Genomic DNA, 22,601 nt, shown 5'->3' with positions numbered 1-22,601 from the left:
GCCCAAATCTAATCATCAAACTCAATTTCGATTGACGACAATTAGTTGGCGATAGTATTGTACTCATTCAAATGTTGAGCAAGTACCTACTACCATCTTCAGATTAAATAGTTTTTTCATCATATGCACATTATTATTCGTCTATGTGCGCTTTTTCATATATGCTAGACAAAGCCGTCAAGATCTCTCTCTGTTGTGATATTCTCCTTGATAATACCATGTGCAACTGATTTTGATAGGGTCAGCCAGATAACCCCTAAAACCTATCGATCTAACGGGTTTCAATCAGCATCCTTCATGTTATCTGACTTATTTCCCAATAGTGGAAGATGTAGTCTATTCCAATAGAGGTAGTCCTTTATTTGTACCCTCTAGTACCTTTTGATGGGAACCTTTACTTCTTCTCTTGTCATCGTTCTCCCTTAGACCCGAACATATGCTTTGATACCCATTGTTATGAAAAATGATGACAGAAGAGTAAACAAAACAAGAAATCAATCACACAACACAAAGAATTACGTAGTTCGACAATGTGCCTTCATCCACAAAGCTAAAGATGATTTTAGTATCTTGAGGAATAACAAAATATACTTTGTCATATTGTTCCTTAATTATATATTTATAAAGTTATACGGTGGAAATCTTAATTTCATAATTATTAGATTATTCGCTTGAGCAAACTCTCTGCCTAAATTTGCTTAATCAACCTATATCGCAAAATTCTGTCCGGCATTTCTCAAGTCACAAACCAATTAAATTATCAGGTCGGAGTCTCAAATGGAGTCACCACAAAAATAAACCAACTCCACAAACCCACTTTGACACGACTGACTTGGATCCGAACAAAGCTGAACCAATTAAATTAGATACCGCCTACACCAGTAAGTCGCACCGACTCCAAAATGGACGGAGTCAAAAGCTGAAAGCAGCTGCAACATTGAACGGTTAAAGGATCCTCAAATATTAAATCACATAAAACTTCACAACCGTGTCAAAGTAAAACCAAAGTTAATACCTTCACCGGAGCCAAATCGTTCGCAAAATCGACTCCAAAATGGGTGAAGTCAGAGGTTCAAAGCGGCGTTGAAGAGTTTAGACCGGTTCCTAATTATTCTTCTTCGTTGGTGTGTGGATTTTTATTTCAGAACTCGTGACCTTGATTGCTCCCCATTCTTTTCCTTTTTTAACTTCCTAGCTCCCGATGTTGATCCAGTTTTCAAGAAGAAATAGGAGTAAATATGGCTGCATCCGAGGGAGAAGGAAGCAGTACATCTCGCTCTCTCCAAGACACACCCGTCTGGGCTCTAGCCACCGTTTGCTTTGTCTTCATCTCCATCTCTATCTTTATGGAGCACTTGATCCATCTCCTTTCCAACGTAAGTAAACATACAAGAAAATGATGAAAATAAAGATAAGCTTTCACCTCGATCGGAAGTAGTAGTAGCAGTACTACTACTACTGTGTAGCTGCCGTATGGTCTGCAATAATTTGATGGAGGAACTAATTTTCTTACTTTTTGATGCTCAAAGAAACCATTTTTTAACGAGCGGGAAAAGCCCTTTACAAATACTAACTCATGAACGGCAGCTACTTGATGTTTGCCGTAAAGAAAGCTACTTTAAATTATGTTCTTAATTATGAAAATTTTTACAAATCCCAGCCTGTATTGGGTTTCTAATTGGTGCAGTGGCTCAGAAGTCACCGAAAAACTGCTTTGTTCGAGGCTCTGGAGAAGCTTAAATCTGGTAGGTTTTAGAATTGTAACAATTTATATGCTAATTGGAAACGGATCAGGTAAACGTTTGTGTTGACTAATTTGTATGTGGTGTCCTTGCAGTGTTGATTCTCTTGGGTTTCATGTCTCTCATATTAGCAGGAACTCAAAGATACATTTCCAAAATCTGTATACCGATTACAGTTGCAGATACCATGCTTCCTTGCCGTGTAAGAGTAACAACCAAAACTACCAAAGCACTAGGATTAATTGCTCATATATGGACTGGAACATCTGAATATTACTTGCCAGGAAAAGATGATCTTGAGAATGTTTCGTGGCAACCTGAAAGAAGATTGGCAGCAGCTGAAACCAGTACTTCTTCTGAATATTGTGATTCCAAGGTACGATATATAATATTGATCTTAATTAATTATTGATTTGGAAAAGAGGAAGCTCTCTGTCTCTCTCTCTCTCTCCCCATTTATCTGAATATTTCTTTAATTCGATTTATTTGCAGGGAAAGACATCATTTATATCACCAGAAGGGATTCTTCAGCTCAACAACTTCATATTTGTGTTAGCAGTTATGCAGATTGTCTATAGTGTTCTCACCATGGCTTTAGGAAGGGCAAAGGTACGTACGTATGCCCACTTGCTTTATAAATCTTCTCATATTAAGACAAGATTAGATTTGTATGCAAAATATTAGACATTCTGATCATTTCTACAGGATTATTAGAAATCCATGTATTACATCTTCCTATATTTTTCCCTAAAAGTTTTAAAATAATAAACATCATGTGCCGGCCGGCCACCACACAATACGCCGGGAGTGATCCGATCACTCCGGCACGAATCATGAGTGGTCTTTGCCACACCCAACGACCAAACAGTTCCTAACCAAACTATGCCTCATCAGAATATGAATATTAAGCCTATATATAGTTGAGTTTTTTGTCATAGCATTAATGGATTATCCTGCTAATAACATATAATAAGGACAAAGCAAGGCTATAGATCAATTTTGTTTGCCTTCTACGGTACGCAACACATTCAATACTTACCAAACCTAAAAAAGTTAGAGGTTTAATTGAGAAATAATATTTACCGTCATAGAGTATACAAGTGCGGCACACTTTTTTTGAACAAAATAAACAAATATAAGATCTGTATGAAAAAATTAACTTCTTAGTGGTGAACCGTACAGAAATACTCGACACTTGCACAACTCATAATTGTATCTAGCATTATTCAGATTAATTAGAAGAACATATGTAGTCGTTCATTATTTATATGAGAGTTTTGAATACCATCGACTTATAATAACTGCATAATTCAGGGTTCGAACTCATAAGTACTGATCCCAATTGTGGAGTACTTCATTGCCCCCGAAGACTGGGGTGGAGTACCATTTGGCGTGAAGTCAATATTGAGAGGCATTAGGTTTATTTATTTTAAACACAACGAATACTAGCTAGCAACCTCTCCCAATTAATCTATCTAGCTCTTGATTGTTCTTTGATTTTTTTCTCTTTAATTGCGACCGGATGTGGCCATGATGATGAATATTATTTGCATATGATCATTAGATGAGGCGCTGGGAAGCTTGGGAAAGAGAAACTGAGACAATCGAATATCAAGTGGCTAATGGTGAGATTAATCTCCTTGCAAACTTGTTTATTGAGCAAAAAAAACATCACTAGTTCTTTAATTCATAAAAAATAAATAAAAAAATAAAAAATTGTTAGCTGTTCTAAAAATATTTTAAAAATTAGTCTTCCCAAGAAATCGGGGTCTTCTTTAATTTATTAGCTTCTGCGTTAAGTCATTTTTCTGTGTCTGGTTGACCTTGACGGGAAATATAGCTTTCCGAGTCTCCAGCTTGTTATCCTTAGGCATGTTCTATCTGGTAAATATGAGAATTCTCGAATTTTTTTAAAATTTCTCATGATACGCATTTTAATTTTAAATTTTGAAAGTTTTCATCTAATCATAGTCAAACGTCACAAAAATCAATACGATTTTTATAAACTTCCAAATAAAAATTATATTCATACAACATTTTAACTTTATCTATTTATTTTGACAAATTTCAATACAATATTACTTATTTTAAAAAATATATTTTTATTCAATTTTTCCTCTCTCATTTTTCAAAACCCAGTAAATTAACATCTTCACTCAAACTATTTCACTTTGAGATATTTTAAACATTCAAACATGCCAAATTTACTAAAATTTAGACAGAATATCACAAGATCAGTACCATCATCTTCTTGTTCACTTTTTTTTTTTTTTTTTTTTTTTAATTTCCTAAACGTATACCTAGCTAGGTGGGTGCTCTTTGTTTATCTTCCATTTGATCTTTAACCCCAAATTAAATAAGGTCTCTGCTTTTTGTTTTCTTCCATTTCCCAATATTAGAGGGGGTGGAAACCTGGAAACCAACCAGTACGATTAATTTGTTTTTAAAAGCACAAAGCTTTAAATTATTAAAGCCTTTCGGTGAGCTGTAATTAAAGTTTGGCATTTTTATAATCGTATCTAGATGATCAGTGGCTAACGATATATCAACGACTAACCTCGACTTTTAGCTAAAGCTAGCAGAAGGTGGGGCATGCATCCCCATGATCCACTTGATTAGTCTTTTAAAGAATATGGGTTTAAATATGATTTTAATCCTTCCTTGAGTCATTATAATTAGAGTCCATCGAATAATTATAAAAGGCAAGATCTTCTTTTTTAAAAATAACGTACTGATAGTCTATTTTTGACCTTCCAATACTGTATTTTAGATGTGATTTATAAGTTTTTAATATGAGATTTGCTACTCATCATCTGATCACACACTATATACCGGCCCACACTTATTTTTTTTCATGTTAAACTAATTGAGTTATTGATCTGCTCATCATTCATATATTACAAACTTGTTAAGGAAAGAAAAATTAAAAATAAAAATAAAAAATTATGTGTGGTGTGTAATGTAAGCGGCCTGATGATAAATAGAATTTTTCTTCTAATATTGACGAATGAAATGCTTTGGTTGTGTTAGGATTCTAGTCATGAGATATAAAATTAGAGATTTTATATAAGTTTATATCTTATAATTAGAATCCTAACAAGTTTCTTGTTTAGGAAATAGAATATTCTAAACATGATTTTATCGCCAATTATCTCTCCATCATGTTTGCCTTATTACTCCTACGAGTTGAAAAATGATATATATAAATTGATCAAAATGTAAAAAGCCTCTCTAAAAATAAAAATAAAAATGAATCTCATCATAATTAAAAAGTGCAAAAAATTTACTTTTTAATAATAGAATTTATTTTTTTATAAAAAATTATACAACACTTGTTTATTTGAGAGTTTTTCTATAATTTATGGTGTTCAATGCTTTAAAATTTGATTTTTTTTTTTTTTGAATTTGTCTGACATCATGAGTACTGTCTATTTAGATCCTAATCGATTTAGATATACAAGACAAACGACGTTCGTGCGCCGACATATGAATTCTTTTACAAGAACATCCCTTCATCTTTGGATCGTAAGTAGTAATTATTCCTTTTCTTTCTTTTTATCAAATATGCTATATATTAATTTAGAGCATAGATATAGCAGAGTTACTTTTTTTTTCTTAAATTTTTATAGTGTCCATCATATATATTAATTATTGATGTTCAGGCACTTAAAATGTATTAAAATATAAAATAAAAGAACATTAATATTTATTTTTCTAATTCTGATCATACCGTCGTTTGCTCAAATTTGAATTGGAACAGAAATGCTTCTTCCGACAATTCTTCAATTCAGTGGCCAAAGTTGACTACCTAACTCTACGCCATGGTTTTATCTCAGTTAGTTTCTCCATCTTTTTTCTAAATTTCAACTCCTGTTGTTCAGATATTTGAGAAGTTGACGTAATATTAGGTATAATTTTGAGGTATATAAGTCTCGAATTAGTCTTTTTATGAAAAATATTAGGGTAATTGGAGCGTAAAGAAATGCTGCAGATATAAATTATAGATTACACAAAAGTAAACTGATCATAAAATAACGTGATTTTATGTGACTTGCTAGATCATTTACTTTATGATCATAAAAATAACTTAATTTACATTCTAATGTATCAGTATATCAAATCACGTTATTTTGTAGTTTTATTTTAAATAATCCCTTTACAGTAAAGTAGTGTTTCTCAAAACTTTATAAATAGTTTTCCAATTAAGAATATATAACTCAGTTCCACTGATTTTATAGGCCCATATGTCAACAAATAATTCCTTCGACTTCCAAAAGTACATACAACGTTCGCTGGACGAGGATTTCAAAGCTGTGGTTGGCATCAGGTTAATTGTTAATTTAATTATACTCCTATTCCATGAATATCTGATCATCTTTCTTTGCCCAATTTGGTTGATCCATGTTTTTGTTTATATCAAACGGTCTTCGGTCTATGATGCTAGCTAGACGTTTTGTAATTGGCAGTTATATATCACATAAAATTACTTAATAATCTCAATATTAAGCTGAGAAATGTTTAAGCCACAAAAAGACTTTACAAAAAAAAAAATTACAAATTGACGTGACTTGATGTGATAAGTCAGATTGTAAAATATATTACTTCTATCTTAAAATAGATCTAACACATGAAACCAAGTACGTTAATTGTGAGTTTATTTTTGTTAAAATATCTTTGTAACTATTGAAGTTCTCTTAAGCATTGGTCACTCCTAATTCTTCCAGAATTTGTTAGAATTAAAATGAAAGAAAATGAACCGCTTATTAATGAATTACGATTTCAAGAAGAATGTGACAAAATTATGCTATGGTGATATAAATACTACTTCATGAAATTCTCTGTGCTGACCCCATGTAACCAATAGGATGCTAAAAATATATTAGTATGGAAAATGCTACTCTTTCCGCTGGGACATCCGATCCCGCTGGGATTTTTTATTATTATTATTATTTTTACGTAGTAATTAAGAAAGTGTTTAAAAAAATATTTAAAAGTGTTAAAAAAATACATGTAAAAGAAATCAAAAAAATATATATATCCAAAATACACTGGCAGGAGCCCTCAGTGCAGGAGCTCCCAACAGTAGCTGTCACTACAAGAAAACTGTTTATTTCTAATATTATATCAAAATGATGATGATCAATAATAAGATGATGAATAATGTATTTCTTCATTGTATGAGATCCAATTATAAGCTCATGATCATATTTTCACACTTTTGGACAGCCCTTCCATGTGGTTTATTGTCGTCGTCTTCATCCTTCTCGACGTGCATGGTGAGCAAAATGCCCTCTTTCTACTATATATATATATATATGGAGAAAGAATGTTTTCGAATTTTTGTCCAAATTTAAAGGTCTCAAGTGAAAAAAGGATAAATACATGAAGAAATAAATCCTTCAACATTTATTATTAGTACCCTACGAATTTTTCAAACAGCACTAAATGTTCAATATGTTGTAAGATCATCAACTTCATGTATATATCAATTTATCCAGCATTATTAACTAATTAATGATATTTATGATCATCTTAATCAGGTTGGCATATGTATCTGTGGTTATCATTTCTCCCATTAATTGTACGTATTCAAAGTTAATTTAATATATATAATTACATGCAGATTAATTAGTTTTCAATTAGTAGTAATAGTCGACGATTTTGATATATTTATTATATTAATGTGCAGTTAGTGCTACTTCTTGGAACCAAACTGGAAGTGATTGTAGCAAGAATGGCTCTTCAACTCAAAGATCAGAATAGCGTAATCAAAGGAACACCTGTGGTGCAACTCAAGGACAGTCATTTCTGGTTCAATCGACCCAAATTCTTCTTGAACGTTCTGCATTTTACTTTGTTTACGGTAAAAATATTATAGATCTGGCCTAGTACTCATCAATTACTTCCAAAAACAGAAAAAGATTCATCTTTTGTACTGTGGATAATTGCACGATCCATTAGAATTAATGACTGTTTAAGTACTAATTGATCTATATTTGATTTCATTTCTTAACTATTTCCAGAATGCATTTGAGCTTGCTTTCTTCGTTTGGGTCACGGTATGCTTAATTGGCAGCTTAATTCCATTTGATCATGATCATGCTTTAAACTCAATGCAGTCGAGTGATTGTGCATGTGTGCATTTATTTGTTAACCAGTTCGATCATTCATGTTTGTTTAATCACTTTCTAATTTTCAGTGGCAATATGGGATCAAGTCTTGCTACCATGAAAATATCGAAATCATTGTTGTTCGGGTAGCATTAGCGTACGTGGGTTCGCTCTTTCTTCTTTTTATTTTTCTTCTTCTATCTGATTAATGTGTGATCTTATTTTGTCATGATCACCACCACCCAAGATTCATTCCCAAAGAAAATTTCACAATACCATGTATATTAATTCAAGATTTATTGATCAAGATGCATCGATCCGTATACATATTATTAATCAAGTTTAAGAAAATGTTAATGTTCTGCATTTTAAATTATGTCATCTCTAGTCACACCACACCGACTGATGTGGCACATGATTTTCTGTTACTTTTTATTGAAATGGTTAGCTTATGAAATTAGTACTTTTAACTTTATTTCATATATTACTCTCTGATCACTTATTAGCAATTATATATATGCGAGCCTTCATGCTCCTTGAAATTAATGTGTTCACTAAAAGCTAGTTGTTTTGAATAATCTCTTCAGGGTGACAGTTCAAGTGTTGTGCAGTTATATTACTCTTCCCCTCTACGCTCTTGTAACCCAGGTACATGGTGTGAAATGACCAAAATGCCTATTATTTTATACTAAATAGATACTATATATATATATATATATATATATCCATTTCAAGTGAAATATCATGGATGGCATGCATATTGCACATAGATTGCATCTTAAAGATAACATAATTATATATAAGTTGTCGTTGTACATGGTTATGCACAGATGGGATCACAATTCAAGAGCAGAGTCGGCCTAGAAGGCCAAACGGTGCATGCAATAAATCAATGGTATGTTGAAGCAAGGGAAAGGAGGAAAAAGGGGCAGGATGTTTCTGTACGATCAGGATCAAGCAGTAACAGAACCCTGGATTCGTTGGATTTGCCTTCTCATCATCATCACCCAGTGCTAACAATCTCTAACGAGGGCGAGATCAAAGCTCATGTTTCCAACGAATTAGCTGATGAAATAGTTGAAGAACAATATGATCAAGGAGTTCATGACCAAGATCATGATGAGGAAGGACTTGACCATGCCATGGATTCAACGTCTGAAATTGTGCAGATCGAAATGTCAGAAGCTAGCATCTCTAACTCAAAAATATTAGAGAGTACTGGCATGATCTCATAGATATGAATTCTCTCATTGTATAGCTTTTGTTTTTTTTTATGAAATATACCTCCTGTTATCATTTCATTCATAGTTCAATTGGTTACAAAGTTTATCATGTACAACTTTCTGTATACACTCTGGTGGAACACATTCCATCCACACAATTTCATTATCAAAAATTAAACCCAACTTCGCTAAACTATGTGCAAGTTCATTCCCTTCTCTGTGTATAAACTGTAAGCTCCATCCTCTCCAAGCTTCTATTGCAGACCTCAGATCCCCCACCAGTTGCCCTTTCCATGAATCATCATCTGAATCAGCATTCATTGCATCCACCACCACCTTAGCATCCCCCTCAAAACAGGCATTAGTAAATCCAAATTCTCTACAGAAATCCACAGCTCTCCATAAGGCATGGCACTCGGCTACAAAGGGGGAATTTACAAAAAAATTTTGTACACTCAAGGATGCTAAAACATCCCTTCTAAAATCCCTAATCACCGCACTATTTCCCATCTTTTGAGCTTGAAGATCCATAGCAGCATCGAAGTTTACTTTCACAGAGTTCACATCAGGCACTTCCATTTTTTCCTTTGCAATGCATGTTCTGATCCTCTCCCTTCATTTCCTCCCTTCTTGTGCACTTCATGTGGAAGTCACTCAGGTTGACTAGTTCTCTTTGAACAACACAATCTGGACTGGAGAAGTTGCTGTCAAAGACCACTGAGTTTCTCCTTCCCCAAATTGAGTGCATGATTGCCACCACTTTTTCAACATCATCTTTTGCTAACTCACTAATTAGCCTTGACCACAGTTCAACAAAGTCTTCTATGCATGAATTCCACTTTTGAACAGGGCCCCTTTACTGTCCACACATCCAAGGAAGCTGGACAGTTCCATAGTACATGGCCTACTGATTCCTCCTGCTACAGGCATATTGGACACATAGCCTCTTTTAGCACCTTTCTGCTTTTCAGATTCTCCCTGGTGGGGAGGATGTTGTTCAAGGCCCTCCATATCATATGCTTTCATTCTCCTAGGACATGTAAGGCCCACAGCTGCTTCCATTTTTCCTTCCCATCCCTTACAGTAGATGATTGATTCCCCATTCATTTCTCTATTTTTCTGATTTTCTGCATGATAAGTGTTTCTTACAGAGAACTTTCCATCTCTAGATAGCCCCCAAAAGTGCTTTTCCTCTGCCCTAGTTTTACTAATAGGGATGGTACATATAGTATCTGCCTTTTCTGAACAAAAAACTTCCCTAATCAAGTCAACTTTCCATTCTCTTTTTTCTTCATCTATCAGATCACTTACTCGAGCATCAACACTCAACACCTTTACAGGAGACTGAATTGAGAAAATTGTAGGCACTGGCAACCACTTACACCCCGAGATTCAGATCTTCTTTTCATTACCAACCCTCCACCTCTTCCCATTTTTATCCACATCTTTAACAAACCACAAACTCCTCCAGATATAAGAAGGCATGTGTCCCAACTTTGCATCAGTAAATAAACCACCCTTAAGATACATTTCATTATAGATCCTAACCACAAGGTAATTCTTCATTTTCATTAGCCTCCATCCTTGTTTAGCTAGCATGGCTTTATTAAAATTCTCCATATCTCTAAAGCCAAGTCCACCCATTTCTTTTGTGTCACCCAGTCTCCCCCACTTCCACCAATGAATTCTTGTTTCCTTCTTTCCTTGTCTCCACCAAAATCTGGCCATTAAAGCCTCCAAATCCACACAAAGCTTCTTAGGCATCCTAAACACACTCATAGAGTTTGTGGGAATTGCTTGTAGGACTGCCTTAATCATGATTTCTTTCCCAGCTTTTGACAGGAAGATATTTTTCCAGATCTGGATCTTTTGCCACACCCTATCTTTAATAGCCTAGAAAATATTGTACTTACTTCTTCCCACTACAGCTGGTAATCCCAGATACTTATCATAATTGTTACAACCAGTGGCCCCAACCTCCCTGGTGATCAAGCTCTTTACAGAAGCCTTAGTGTTGCTACTAAAAAAAATAGCAGTTTTCTGCTTGCTAATGGTTTGACCTAAAGCTAGCTCATAGGTACACAGAATTCCCTCTATTCTTCTCCATTCCTCTAGCTGAGCTCTACAAAACACCACACAATCATCTGCAAACATAAGGTGATTAATTTTGATACCACCTCTAGCCACAAATACACCTTTGATCCTCCCCCCTTCCTCAGCTTTATTAAGTAACTGACTTAGGCCCTCTCCACAGATAAGAAATAGGTAAGGGGACATGGGATCCCCTTGCCTAATTCCTCTAGTTGGGTTTATAACTCTACCAGGTTGTCCATTGACAAACACTGAGTAGCTAACAGAACTCACACATTCCATTATCAAGGAAGTTAACTTCTCACCAAAACCAATCATCAACAGCATAGACTTTAATTAAGCCCACTCAACCCTATCGTATGCCTTGACCATGTCAAGTTTGCTTGCCATACTCCCAACCCTTCCTTTCTGCTTTGTCTTCATTGAATACGTTAGTTCATTAGCAATCATAATATTGTTAGAAATTAACCTCTCTGGGATGAATGCACTTTGATTTTGGGAGATGCACCCATCCAAGGCCTCTTTAATTCTACTGGCCAGCACCTTTGATATTAACTTGTACAGCACATTACATAGGCTTATGGGCCTAAAGTCCTTAACAAATTGTGGAGAGTTCACTTTAGGAATTAGAACCAGAAAAGTGTGGTTCATCTTCTTGCACAAAACTCCCCCATTTAGAAAATCCAAGACTGCATCACAGGTCTCCTTTCCGACCAGCTCCCAATATTTTTGTAGAAACCCACCCCAAAACCATCTGGACCAGGTGATTTAAGCGCAGACATTTGCTTTAAGGCTCTCTCTACTTCCTCGGGTAAAAAGACTCCATCTTCCTCTTTATTTCCTCACTTATTCTCACCTCTACATTCTGAACACAATTATCAACATGTCCATCTGCAGGGTTGGAAGAGGTGAAAATCTCTTTGAAATAGGTACTGAAAGCTGCTTCCAGTTTCTCCGTACCCATCACCCATCTCCCCTCAACATCTTGGATCCTCTCAACTGCATTTTTCCTCTTTCTTTGGTTTGCACAGGTATGAAAATACCTGGTATTCCTATCCCCTTGCCTTAGCCAGTGCTTTTTAGCACGTATCTTCCATCTCAAGTTTTCTTGCTCAAGCAACAACTCAAGCTCTCTGCTTCTCTCTTTTATCTCCTCAAAAGGCCATGAACCCTCAGTTTCTTGTAGTTTCTTTAACTGCTCAGATTTTTCCTTAATCAACAGCTCTCTGTCCCTTGTAACATTCCTGCTCCATTGGCTTAGAACTCCCCTACACCCAGCCAAAAGTTCTTGTATTTTTGCCAGAGGCCTCACTTACCTCCTTTCTCTACCCCATTCATATTGTACTACTTCTTTGCGCCCTTCAACTAGGTCCCAACTGATATCATATTTGAACTGTCTGCCTCTTCGAAACCCCACACTACTATTTTCAGCACAGCAACTCAAAAGTAGTGGGCAGTGATCAGAACACAAGGCCACCATGACCTCCACCTTTACATCAGCATACTTGCTCAACCATGTGTAATTGGCCACAACACAATCAAGCCTTTCTCTGATAATAGAGCCATCCTCATGCCCATTACACCAAGTGTATTTGTTACCCACCTAGCCAAGATCTGGCAGGCTACAACTTTCCAGCATTCTTCAAAAGTCATCCATCTACTCCTCTCTTCTCATTCTCCCCCATTATTTCTCACTTTGACACACTATCTCACTCAAGTCCCCCACCACACACCAACCCTTATTACTTTCATATTCAAAGGAAGACAGAAATTCCCATGAACCTCTTCTTTTATTTGAATCAAGATTTCCATATATTTCAGTTAGTAGTCATTTCTGTCCCTCCCAACCTTCCTCAATCCACACATTAATGTGACTTTGTGAGAAGTTAACAAGCATCTCTTTCTTTTTCCACAGCAATAGTAAACCACCACTGTGACCTCTAGAATCCAACCCAACAATCCCTTCAAATCCCATTTTCCTTAGGAACACCATTGCTCTACTCACTTTTAATCTTATTTCCATTAAGAAAACAAAATTAGGCCACTTCTCCTTTACTAATAAGTAAAGGGCTTGAACTGTGCAGGGGCTGCCAAGCCTCCGACAATTCCAACTTAAGGTTATCATGGCTCTTGACGGAGCTGCCTCACAGCCTCCGCCAATTCTTTCATTGTAGCTCCCCCCAAACAAACTTCTACACATTTCATTTTTTTCAGTGCCTGTTTTCTCTCTCTTCCCCCCCCCCCCCCCCCCCCCCCCCCCCCCCCTCTCATCATCAAGCTCAAACTGCAACCTCTTTTTAATGTCACTTGGGACTTGGGGAGTAGGCAGTGTACCTCTCTTCCTTGCCCTACCTTACATTTCCACAGGGACAATAGTATTCATGCTGAGCAAACATATAATGAAGTATATTTTGTGCGAGGAACTTGTTTATGAAAGGGCTATTTACGCAACCAAGAAAAGAAACAAGAAAAGTATATTTATGTATTGATTTGGAGTGTATTAATGATGAATGGTTTGGATCTTTTCTCTATTTCTTTTTTTTTTTTTTTTTTTTTGAATAGTTTTCTTAATTCTTGAAAGCTTAAAAGAAATGGAAATTGAAAGAAATGAGAAAAGAAATGAATGCTAGAGAAATGGTTGCAAGGAATTAGGAATTACAGAAAAATAAACACCTAAGCTGCAGTTTTCATCCTTTCACAGATTGACAATGAAAATGCTAAAATCCCTCTTCTACTCAACCACTAACCCATACGAAAGGAGCATAATCGGAAAATGTAATAAATCAAGCACAAGTTATATCTTAGTCCCAAATTCCCTACTGAGTTGTAAAGCCAGTTGAACAATAAAAGAAGACTATCAAAATCTTAAATCAGATCAAGCATCAGTTGTGCCTAGCACCTACAACAGATCAAAATGCATGAGAAAGAATTTCAAACTCCTCCAAATATAACAGCATTACAACTCAATAAGATGTGAAATGAAAATCAATGGGAAAATGAGCAAAGTCAAGCCAATCCATTTCTGGATTACTCCCCACAACCTAGGCTTAGAAATTTAGCCGAACATCTTTGAATCCTAATACTTCATCCACATTCTTGAATCTAACCGAAAATAAATAAATAACATTAATCTCCCCAAAACAGGGGTCTGAAACCGAAAACCCAAAAGAAAATCAAACTAAGAGAGGCCAAAAAAAATAAAACTAAAAACTGCTAAAAAAAGAGAGAGCCCCCGCACGGAAAAATGCTTTCTTTTTATACTGTACGTGACCTCGTTCCAGCCCCTGCGTTTCAGTTCTCCAGCCCAGCGTTTCGCATCTCGTTGCTTGTCCTACGTTCCGCGTCTTGTTGCTTGTGAGGCCACGTTTCAGGTTCCTGCCCGCGTGAGTTACTCTGCACCAACGTTGAAGCCACGATCCAGCCCCTGCCCTCGTGCTGCTCTGCACCAGCATTGAAGCCAAGATCTGCATGCATGAGTTTTCTAGAAGCTGCTCCACTTCACACCGGTGGATATATGTCCCTTAGTGAATCCCTGGCTCTTAATTTCAAAATTACCCCTACAACAATTAGTTAAGTGTTCAGTAAATAAGGGTAAAATAGATAGATTAACTCTAGTGTGTCTTAACAAAGTGAGTATGCCAGCTGCATTACAAGCTTTTTAAGTGCAAAATATCATGATTTAACAATTGACCCCAGTTTATAATTTACTGCATAATTAAATGTTTAATTCATTTTTTGTTAAATAATTTAGTCACTTTATCAACCTAACTATGCAGTTTTGACACTTTATCACACCTTCCAACTAATTTTTTGCTAGTCTCTAACAAATAATGCGATCAAAGAATAAAAGATCCAAGAGTGGGCTACTGAACTCAAAAATCTCTACAAAAGATCTATCATATTGAAATCCTAGGCATTAGAATGTAGTCAGGTCAGGTCATAGCTCAACACAAAAGCTTATAAAATTCTCAAGAGCTCAAACAAGGGAAATGTATTTAAGCTGAAGATCTTTGAGTGCATCAAGTGTGTGAACAGATTACCATTTGTTGGTTTCAAGATTTCTCACAATAGTTTCAGCCTAGCAACTTTTTCAAGAAAAATCAAAAGGTCTTTACTCCAATTCAAAGCCATTACATTGGCGGCTTTCTCGCTATCACACTTTAAAAGACCCTTTTTTTTTTAACAGATCCCGGTGATAGGTAGCCTTTTCCAATGTACTTGCACCATTTTTTTTTTTTATCTCTAGCCTGTCCCTTTTCTCATGTATTTTTACCACTATTTTTTTTTTTTTTTGCATGTATCATACTTTTCCTAGGCTATTAAGATATGGTTCATTGTAGTTCTTGCTAGTTGCTTAGATGAAAACCACTGATTGACATCAAACAAACAACAAAAGTATCTGTCTTGTGTCCATTAGGGTCATCAATCAATAGCTTTGAAATACATTTCCTAAGTTTGAGTTGCTAAGACTTATCATAAGGTCCTGTGTTGAACTTAAACCTAAACGAATGGGAATTAGTGTAGCCCAAGACAGCAACTATTTGATCTTAAGTAGAGAAGTGTGAAAACAATAACTTGGCGGCAAGAAAGAAAAAAAATTCAGATCCCACAATTATAAATCCTGAGAGACTAAATGATAGAAGACTCTCATTATCCCCCAACTAAAAATGGGCAATGTCCTCACTATAAATCATGAATAAAACAAGGCATGAAAGAAAATAGGGCTGAAGGAAAATACCTGAGATGGCTAAAGGGATCATGAACATAAAAATGAAACCAGAAAAAAAAATAAAAAATAAATAGTGCTGAACCTGAAAAGATAGACTGAAGAAAAAGAAAAAGAAAGAAAGAACAAAAAGAAAAGAACAAAACATAGAAGTGAAACAAATAAAAGTAGAAAAAGAAAAGAAAAATTAAAGAAAAACAGAAATAAACTAGGGATCATGAGAATAAGTGGGATCTTCCAAAGGAATGGAAGTATCCTCATGTGAAAGTTTTGCCAAAAAATGTTTATGTCGTTGGCCATAGACTTTGAAAGTATTTCCATTTTGATGATTAGTAATCTCAACAGTTCCATATGGAAACACAGCCTTAACTCATAAGGACCACTCCATCTCGATCTTAATTTGCCTGAAAAAAGATGGAGGCAAGAATTGTAAAGTAAGACTTGTTCATTAGGCTCAAAATTCTTTCTCTGTATGTGCTTGTCATGTAACACCTTCGTGCGCTCCTATGACAATTTAGAATTGTCATATGCATCTCACCTAAGCTCATCCAATTCTAAAATCTGAAACTTTCTCACAGAACCAACATGGTCAATGGAAAAAATAAATTGTTTAATAGCCCAATATGCCTTATGTTCAAGCTCAACGGGAAGATGACATGATTTTCCATATATCAAGCGATAAGAGGACATGTTAAGAGAGCTTTTAAAGGATGTCCTATAAGCCCAAAGTGCATCAGTCAGCCTTAAAGACCAATCTTTTCTGTTGGGGTTGACTGTTTTCTAAGATGTGCTTAAGCTCCCTATTAACTAATTCAACTTGCCCATTCGTTTGAGAGTGATATGGAGTGGAAACCTTATGGTGTATACCATATTTTTTCATAAGGACAACAAAGGGTTTGTTGCAAAAATGGGTTTCATTATCACTATTGATAGCACTATGCATGCCAAATCTAGCAAAAATGTTTTCTTTCAATAACTTAAGCACTACCTTATAATCATTTGTTTTACATGAGATGGCTTAACTCACTTGGAAACATAATCAACAGCCACTGGGATATACAAATAACCAAAAGAAGATGAAAATGGCCCCATAAAATCAATCCCCCAACAATAAAAAATCTCAGTGACCAAAATGGATTGTAAATGCATCATGTTTCTCTTAATGATTGTGCCTAGTTTTTGACATGGCTCACAAGTTTTGCAAAAATTATATGCATCCTTAAATATATGCGGCTAATAAAATACACTTTGTAAAATTTTTACAACTGTTTTATGTGAAGAAAAATGTCCCCCACAGGCCTCATTATGACAAAAAGAAAGAACAGCTTGTATTTCATGATCAGGCACACATTTCCTTATGATTTGGTCAGAACAATATTTAAACAAGTACGGATCATCATAAAAGAATGACTTTACCTCATGCTTGAATTTTCGTACGTCTCGAGCACTCCAATTGGGTGGAGTTTGTCCTAACACCAAAAAATTAACTATGTCAGCAAACCAAGGCAAATTTTCAACTGACATTAATTGTTCATCAGGAAAAGAGTCAAGGATAGGGACAGTGTGCTCATTTTCAACAAATGTAAGCCGAGACAAGTGGTCGGCGACTACATTTTCAGCACCCTTTTTGTCCTTAATGATAAGGTCGAATTCTTGGAGAAGAAGAATCCATCAAATTAATTGTGGTTTAGCATCCTTTTTCGACAAGAAATACTTTAACGCTGCATGGTCAGTGAAAATAATCACAGGAGAACCAAGAATATAAGTTCGAAACTTGTCTAATGCAAAAACTACAACAAGCTGTTCCTTTTCTGTGGTAAAATAATTTCTTTGGGCCCCATTTAGAGTTCTACTTGCATAAGAAATGACATGTGAGAACTTATTTCTACGCTATCCAAGAACAGCTCCTATGGCTACATCGCTATTTCTACGCTATCTGTTTTCCTTTACTGTTTTGGGTATAGGAAGCTTGGAGATAAGCTCAATCTTAGTTTTATCAACCTTAATACCTCGGGATGAGACTATGTGACCAAGAACTATGCCTTGTTGAACCATGAAATGACAATTTTCTCAATTGAGAAGCAAATGCTTCTCTTCACACCTGGCTAACACAGCTTGTAAGTTAGTCAAACATGCATCAAAAGAACTACCAAATACTGAAAAATCATTCATGAATACTTCCAAACAGTTTTCAATCATATTGCTAAAAATACTAAGCATACATCTTTAGAAAGTGGCTGGTGCGTTACATAGTCCAAAAGACATTCTTCTAAATGCAAAAGTGCCAAACGGGCAGGTAAAAGTTGTTTTCTCTTGATCTTCAGGTGCTATTTCTATTTGGTAGAAACCAGAAAATCCATCAAGAAAGCAATAGAAAATGACCAACAACTTTTTTTAACACTTGATCAAGAAATGGCAAAGGGAAGTGATCTTTCCTAGTGGCGGCATTCAACTTTCTATAATCTATACACATTCGCCAACCAGTAGAAATCCTAGTAGGAATTAGTTCATTTTTCTCATTTTTCACAATAGTAAGTCCAGATTTTTTTGGAATTACATGAATGGGACTTACCCACTTGTTGTCCACAATAGGGTAGATAATTCTCACGTTAAGTAGTTTCAAAATCTCTAATTTTACTACCTCTTTCATGGTAGGATTTAGTCTCATTTGCATCTCCTTAGAGAGTTTAGCATTTTCTTCTAAATAAATCCTATGAGTGCACATAAGAGGATTTATACTTTTTATATTCGTGATTGTCCATCCAATAGCACCTTTATGCTGCCTTAAGACCTCCATTAGTTTCCCTTATTGGTTATGAGTGAGCTGGGCTGAAATCACCATTGGGAAAGTGCTGTCAGGACCTAGAAATGCATACTCCAGGTCATTCGGCAATGGCTTCAGCTCTAGCGTTAGGATTTCATTTGCTGAAGGCTTCAAACTTGCTGTCCATGGTGGGAGCTGCTCAATTTTAGGCCTCCATTTAGCCTAAAATTTTTTTTTGTAATAAAAACAGGAGAAACATCAATGGGGGTGTCATCAATGATAAGATCACAAATATTTTCTAACTCAAACAGTAGATCAGAGGGCTGGTATGCCAAATAAGCCTCTTCCTCAAGGATGCTTTCCAGCAAATTTACTTCTTGTACATCTTCCAAGTCTTGAGGTTGCCTACAAATATTAAAAATGTTTAGTTCAAGGGCCATGTTCCCAAAACTCAGCTTTAAAACATCACTCCTACAGTTTATTAATGCATTTGAAGTAGCAAGAAATGGTCTCCCAAGAATCACAGGTGCTTGAAAAGAAGATTTTGGTGTCAAGTGAACATCCAACACAACAAAATCTACGGGGTAAAAAAATTTATCCACTTGAACTAAGAAATCCTCAACAACCCCTCTTGGCATTTTAATCGATCTGTCCACTAGTTGTAAAATGATAGGAGTTGGTTTTAATTCCCTCAAACCAAGCTGCTCATATACATTATAAGGCAGTAAATTCACACTTGAACCTAGATCTAACAATGCTTGGCCAATTTTTGAACTTCCTATAACACAAGCAATTGTTGGCGAACTGGGGTCTTTATATTTTGGTGGAGTATTGCTCTGAATTATGGCACTGACCTGCTCAGTAAGAAAGGTTTTCTTTTGCACATTTAATTTTCTTTTAACTGTACACAAATCTTTTAGAAACTTAGCATATGTGGGAATTTGTTGAATAGCATCCAACAAAGGGATGTTAATCCTAACTTGCTTGAATATTTCTAAAATTTCATATTGGTATTTGTCTTTATGCAAGGGAGCCAATCTTTGAGGAAAATGAGCAGGTACAGGACATGAAATCTTTTCAGTTTCATTTTCAATTTCATTTTATTCAACCTCACTCTTTTCAGCCTCATTTTGTACGGGTTTAGAGACCTTACCAGCCTTGTCTGAACCTTGAGCCAGAATGTTCACCACCTTACCATTTCTCAAAGTGATGACTGCCTTCACTTGCATTACATTTGAACTCTTAACTGCTTCTTGAAGTGGCTGACTTTGTGCATTGGGTTGATATTGTGTAGGAAATTTTCCTTTTTCTTGGGAGCTCCAAGCCGTAGTCATCTTTGTAAGTGTGCTCCAAATGTCATTTATTGCTTGAGAGTTTTGATTGTTGATTATTGCTTGACCTTGCATAAACTGCTGCAAGGTGTTTGAAAGCTGCTACACCGTCTCCTCAAGTCCCTTCTTTTGCATTGGAGGTGCTTGAATTGTGAGTTGAGAGGGCCCCAGAGCCAAGGCTGCTGGAGCTACATGCTGGTCACTCCTCCACCCAAAATTTGGGTGGTTTATGTATCATATTTACAGTATTAGATTGGTCCAACAATACTTCTTTAAACTCGGGGATCATGGGATATTCATTAGTTGAATGCCCATGATCTTCATGTATGCCACACTTCTCAGAAATTTTAGGGACAGCATGCACTTCATTTACTTTTTTCAATTCCATGGCTTCCATTTTTCTGGACAACAAGGCTAATTTAGCACGCAAATCATCATCTTCCTTTAAAGTATATTTTCCATGACCAGACTCAACTTGCCTAGACCTATCATGCACATCAACTATGTCCCAAGATTGAGCATTTTTAGCAAGGTAATCAAAATATTCAAATGCTTCCTCAGGCTCTTTGTCGAAAAATTCTCCATTACACATGGTTTGAACAAATTGGTGCATTTTAGGTGTCAAACTTTTATAAAAAAAACTTATCACTCGCCAATTTTTATAACCATGATGAGGACAAGCATTTAAAAGATCCTTGAACCTTTTCCAGCTTTGATGAAAAGTTTCAGGATCTTTTTGGGTAAAGTTCATGATTTGTCTTTTAAGCACATTTGTCCTATGTATTGGAAAGAATTTCTTTAAAAATTCAGTTTGCATTTCTTGCCATGTGCCTATGGTTCTAGATCTTAATGAATTCAACCATGTTTTGGCCTTATCTTTCAAGGAAAATGGAAACAATTTTAGTCTAATAACCTCCTCAGTGCATGTCCGGTCCATGAATGTAGAACAAACCTCTTCAAACTCTTTGATATGAGGATAAGGGTTCTCAGATTCCATGCCATGAAAATGTGGAATCAATGGAATCATTCCGGATTTGAAATTAAAGGCGTTTGCATTCAAAGATTGGATTATGCATGAGGGTGTGCTAGTTCTGACAGGTTGTAAGTAATCTCTAAGTGTCCTGTTCTGATTTACTACTTCCCTATCATAATTCTTATTTTCAGCCATGGTGCTATTACTGTCAGAAGATGACTCAAGAGAAAATGATGCTGAGGTAAAAGATGCTAGTGATTATGTTCTAACCAACCGTGAAGTTTGGTCCCTAGTCCAACCAGTCATACAAACAAGAGCAGAAAATAAAAGAATATGTAAGACAAAAGGGAAAAGGAAAAAAATAAAATAAAACAAAGAAGAACGTCACCCAAGCTGTAAAAAGGTTCACATCACTACAAACATCTTCTCAACAGTATGAGAATGCTCTGATAAACACTAGTTGTCCTCGGCAACGGCGCAAAAAACTTGATGGTTTTCTAAATCTATCTTCCAAGTGCAGAAGCTATCAAAGTAGTACATGGATGAGTTCCATGGTCATTTCCATAGGGACAATAGTATTCATGCTGAGCAAACATATAATGAAGTATATTTTGTGTGAGGAACACTTAACTACGTTCCATGTCTCGTTGCTTGTGAGGCCACGTTCCAGGTTCCTGCCCATGTGAACTGCTCTACACCAGCGTTGAAGCCATGATCCAGCCCCCACATGCGTGCTACTCTACACCAACGTTAAAGCCACGATCCGCGTGCGTGAGTTTGCCAGAAGCTTGCTCCACTTCACACCAGTGGATATATGTCCCTTGCTGAATATAAACATAGGCATATCACGGAGGTTGGACTTACTATGCTATTTCATTCTCATGCCCCACCATCAGTATGGGTTGAGGCTTTTTCTATTGATGCATTCACCATCAACCGTCTCCCAACACCAGTGTCCTACGAGGTCAATCACCTTATAAGGTCTTGTATGGTTAAAAGCACTCTTACTCCATTTTATAGAGACACCAATTTTCTCCCCATAAAAGGCTTTTTAAGCAATGAGCAATGAACAATCATATCTTGTAGAACCAGTTTTATGATATGAGTTAGGTCCATGAAGTTCTTCATGGTATTAGAGCATGTCACAAGACGAATAGGGGCCCACACTACTTATCACATGACAAGGATCAGAAAAAAATATTGACATGCATGTAAGATTGAGGAATAATAATCTCATGTTGCCTGTGGACAAGGTCTTGAGCATGTTTATAAAGAATGAGCAATCCTCTCTTGTAGAACCGATTTTAATGAGATGAGTTAAGCTCATAAATTTCTTCATGGTATCAGAGTCTGCTACAGGACGAATATGGGCCCAAACTACTTACCCTGTGACAAGGACTAGAAAAAAATATTGACATGTACGTGAGGGAGGGTGTTGAGGAATAATCTCACATTATCTATAAACAAAGCATTTATAGATGTCCGTGTGTTTTTATTGGATACATGAGTTATGTTCACGAAGGATTTCAATGTCTAGATGGCACCACCCAACGATTATATTCCCATCTACCTCGTTAGCATTTATTATTATTATTATTATTATTATTATTATTATTATTATTATTATCATGCCTAGTTTGA

General features: G+C 35.9%; 2 protein-coding genes and 1 non-coding gene across 6 annotated transcripts; 2 read left to right on the top strand and 1 right to left on the bottom strand.

Moving 5' to 3' along the window:
• Positions 1-940: 940 nt before the first annotated feature.
• On the top strand, positions 941-9,268 carry LOC121238280 (MLO-like protein 3). 4 transcript variants are annotated; one of them, XM_041135111.1, is made up of 16 exons: positions 941-1,090; positions 1,196-1,376; positions 1,688-1,745; positions 1,838-2,118; positions 2,235-2,351; positions 3,307-3,367; positions 5,179-5,267; positions 5,503-5,577; positions 5,981-6,069; positions 6,969-7,018; positions 7,283-7,323; positions 7,432-7,605; positions 7,766-7,801; positions 7,942-8,009; positions 8,440-8,500; positions 8,683-9,268. In XM_041135111.1, exons 2-16 carry the CDS (start codon positions 1,239-1,241, stop codon positions 9,085-9,087), a joined length of 1,743 nt encoding a protein of 580 aa, XP_040991045.1. In that variant the 5' UTR covers positions 941-1,090; positions 1,196-1,238; the 3' UTR covers positions 9,088-9,268. The 4 variants fall into 4 exon arrangements, with proteins under 4 accessions (XP_040991045.1, XP_040991046.1, XP_040991043.1 ...); XM_041135109.1 differs by having other exon boundaries at positions 953-1,124; positions 1,214-1,376; XM_041135110.1 differs by having other exon boundaries at positions 956-1,090; positions 1,214-1,376.
• Positions 9,269-9,897: 629 nt separating this feature from the next.
• Positions 9,898-11,448, bottom strand: LOC121238128. The gene is made up of 3 exons (XM_041134973.1): positions 10,989-11,448; positions 10,492-10,907; positions 9,898-10,419 (listed from the first exon to the last, which is right to left on the bottom strand). The coding sequence occupies exons 1-3, from the start codon at positions 11,446-11,448 to the stop codon at positions 9,898-9,900; spliced, it is 1,398 nt and encodes a 465-aa protein (XP_040990907.1).
• A 9,201-nt stretch (positions 11,449-20,649) lies between these two features.
• On the top strand, positions 20,650-20,756 carry LOC121240134. Its single transcript, XR_005935463.1, has one exon. It is a non-coding gene; the product is annotated as a small nucleolar RNA R71 (small nucleolar RNA).
• Positions 20,757-22,601: the final 1,845 nt, after the last annotated feature.

The sequence above is a fragment of the Juglans microcarpa x Juglans regia genome, chromosome 7D (genome assembly GCF_004785595.1).
Source record: "Juglans microcarpa x Juglans regia isolate MS1-56 chromosome 7D, Jm3101_v1.0, whole genome shotgun sequence".
Classification (NCBI taxonomy): domain Eukaryota; kingdom Viridiplantae; phylum Streptophyta; class Magnoliopsida; order Fagales; family Juglandaceae; genus Juglans; species Juglans microcarpa x Juglans regia.
This window is presented reverse-complemented; position numbering and strand designations above follow the sequence as displayed.

Bases quoted from the DNA above. Each gene is read 5' to 3' on its own strand.
- LOC121238280 (XM_041135111.1), top strand. From the start codon at position 1,239: ATGGCTGCATCCGAGGGAGAAGGAAGCAGTACATCTCGCTCTCTCCAA. The intron at 1,746-1,837 runs GTAGGTTTTAGA...GTGTCCTTGCAG, and splicing joins TCTGGAGAAGCTTAAATCTG to TGTTGATTCTCTTGGGTTTC. The intron at 6,070-6,968 runs GTTAATTGTTAA...ACTTTTGGACAG, and splicing joins AAAGCTGTGGTTGGCATCAG to CCCTTCCATGTGGTTTATTG.
- LOC121238128 (XM_041134973.1), bottom strand. From the start codon at position 11,448: ATGGAATGTGTGAGTTCTGTTAGCTACTCAGTGTTTGTCAATGGACAA. The intron at 10,908-10,988 runs GTAAGTACAATA...TCCTGTCAAAAG, and splicing joins ACCAGCTGTAGTGGGAAGAA to CTGGGAAAGAAATCATGATT. The intron at 10,420-10,491 runs GTTGGTAATGAA...TTCTCAATTCAG, and splicing joins AAAATGGGAAGAGGTGGAGG to TCTCCTGTAAAGGTGTTGAG.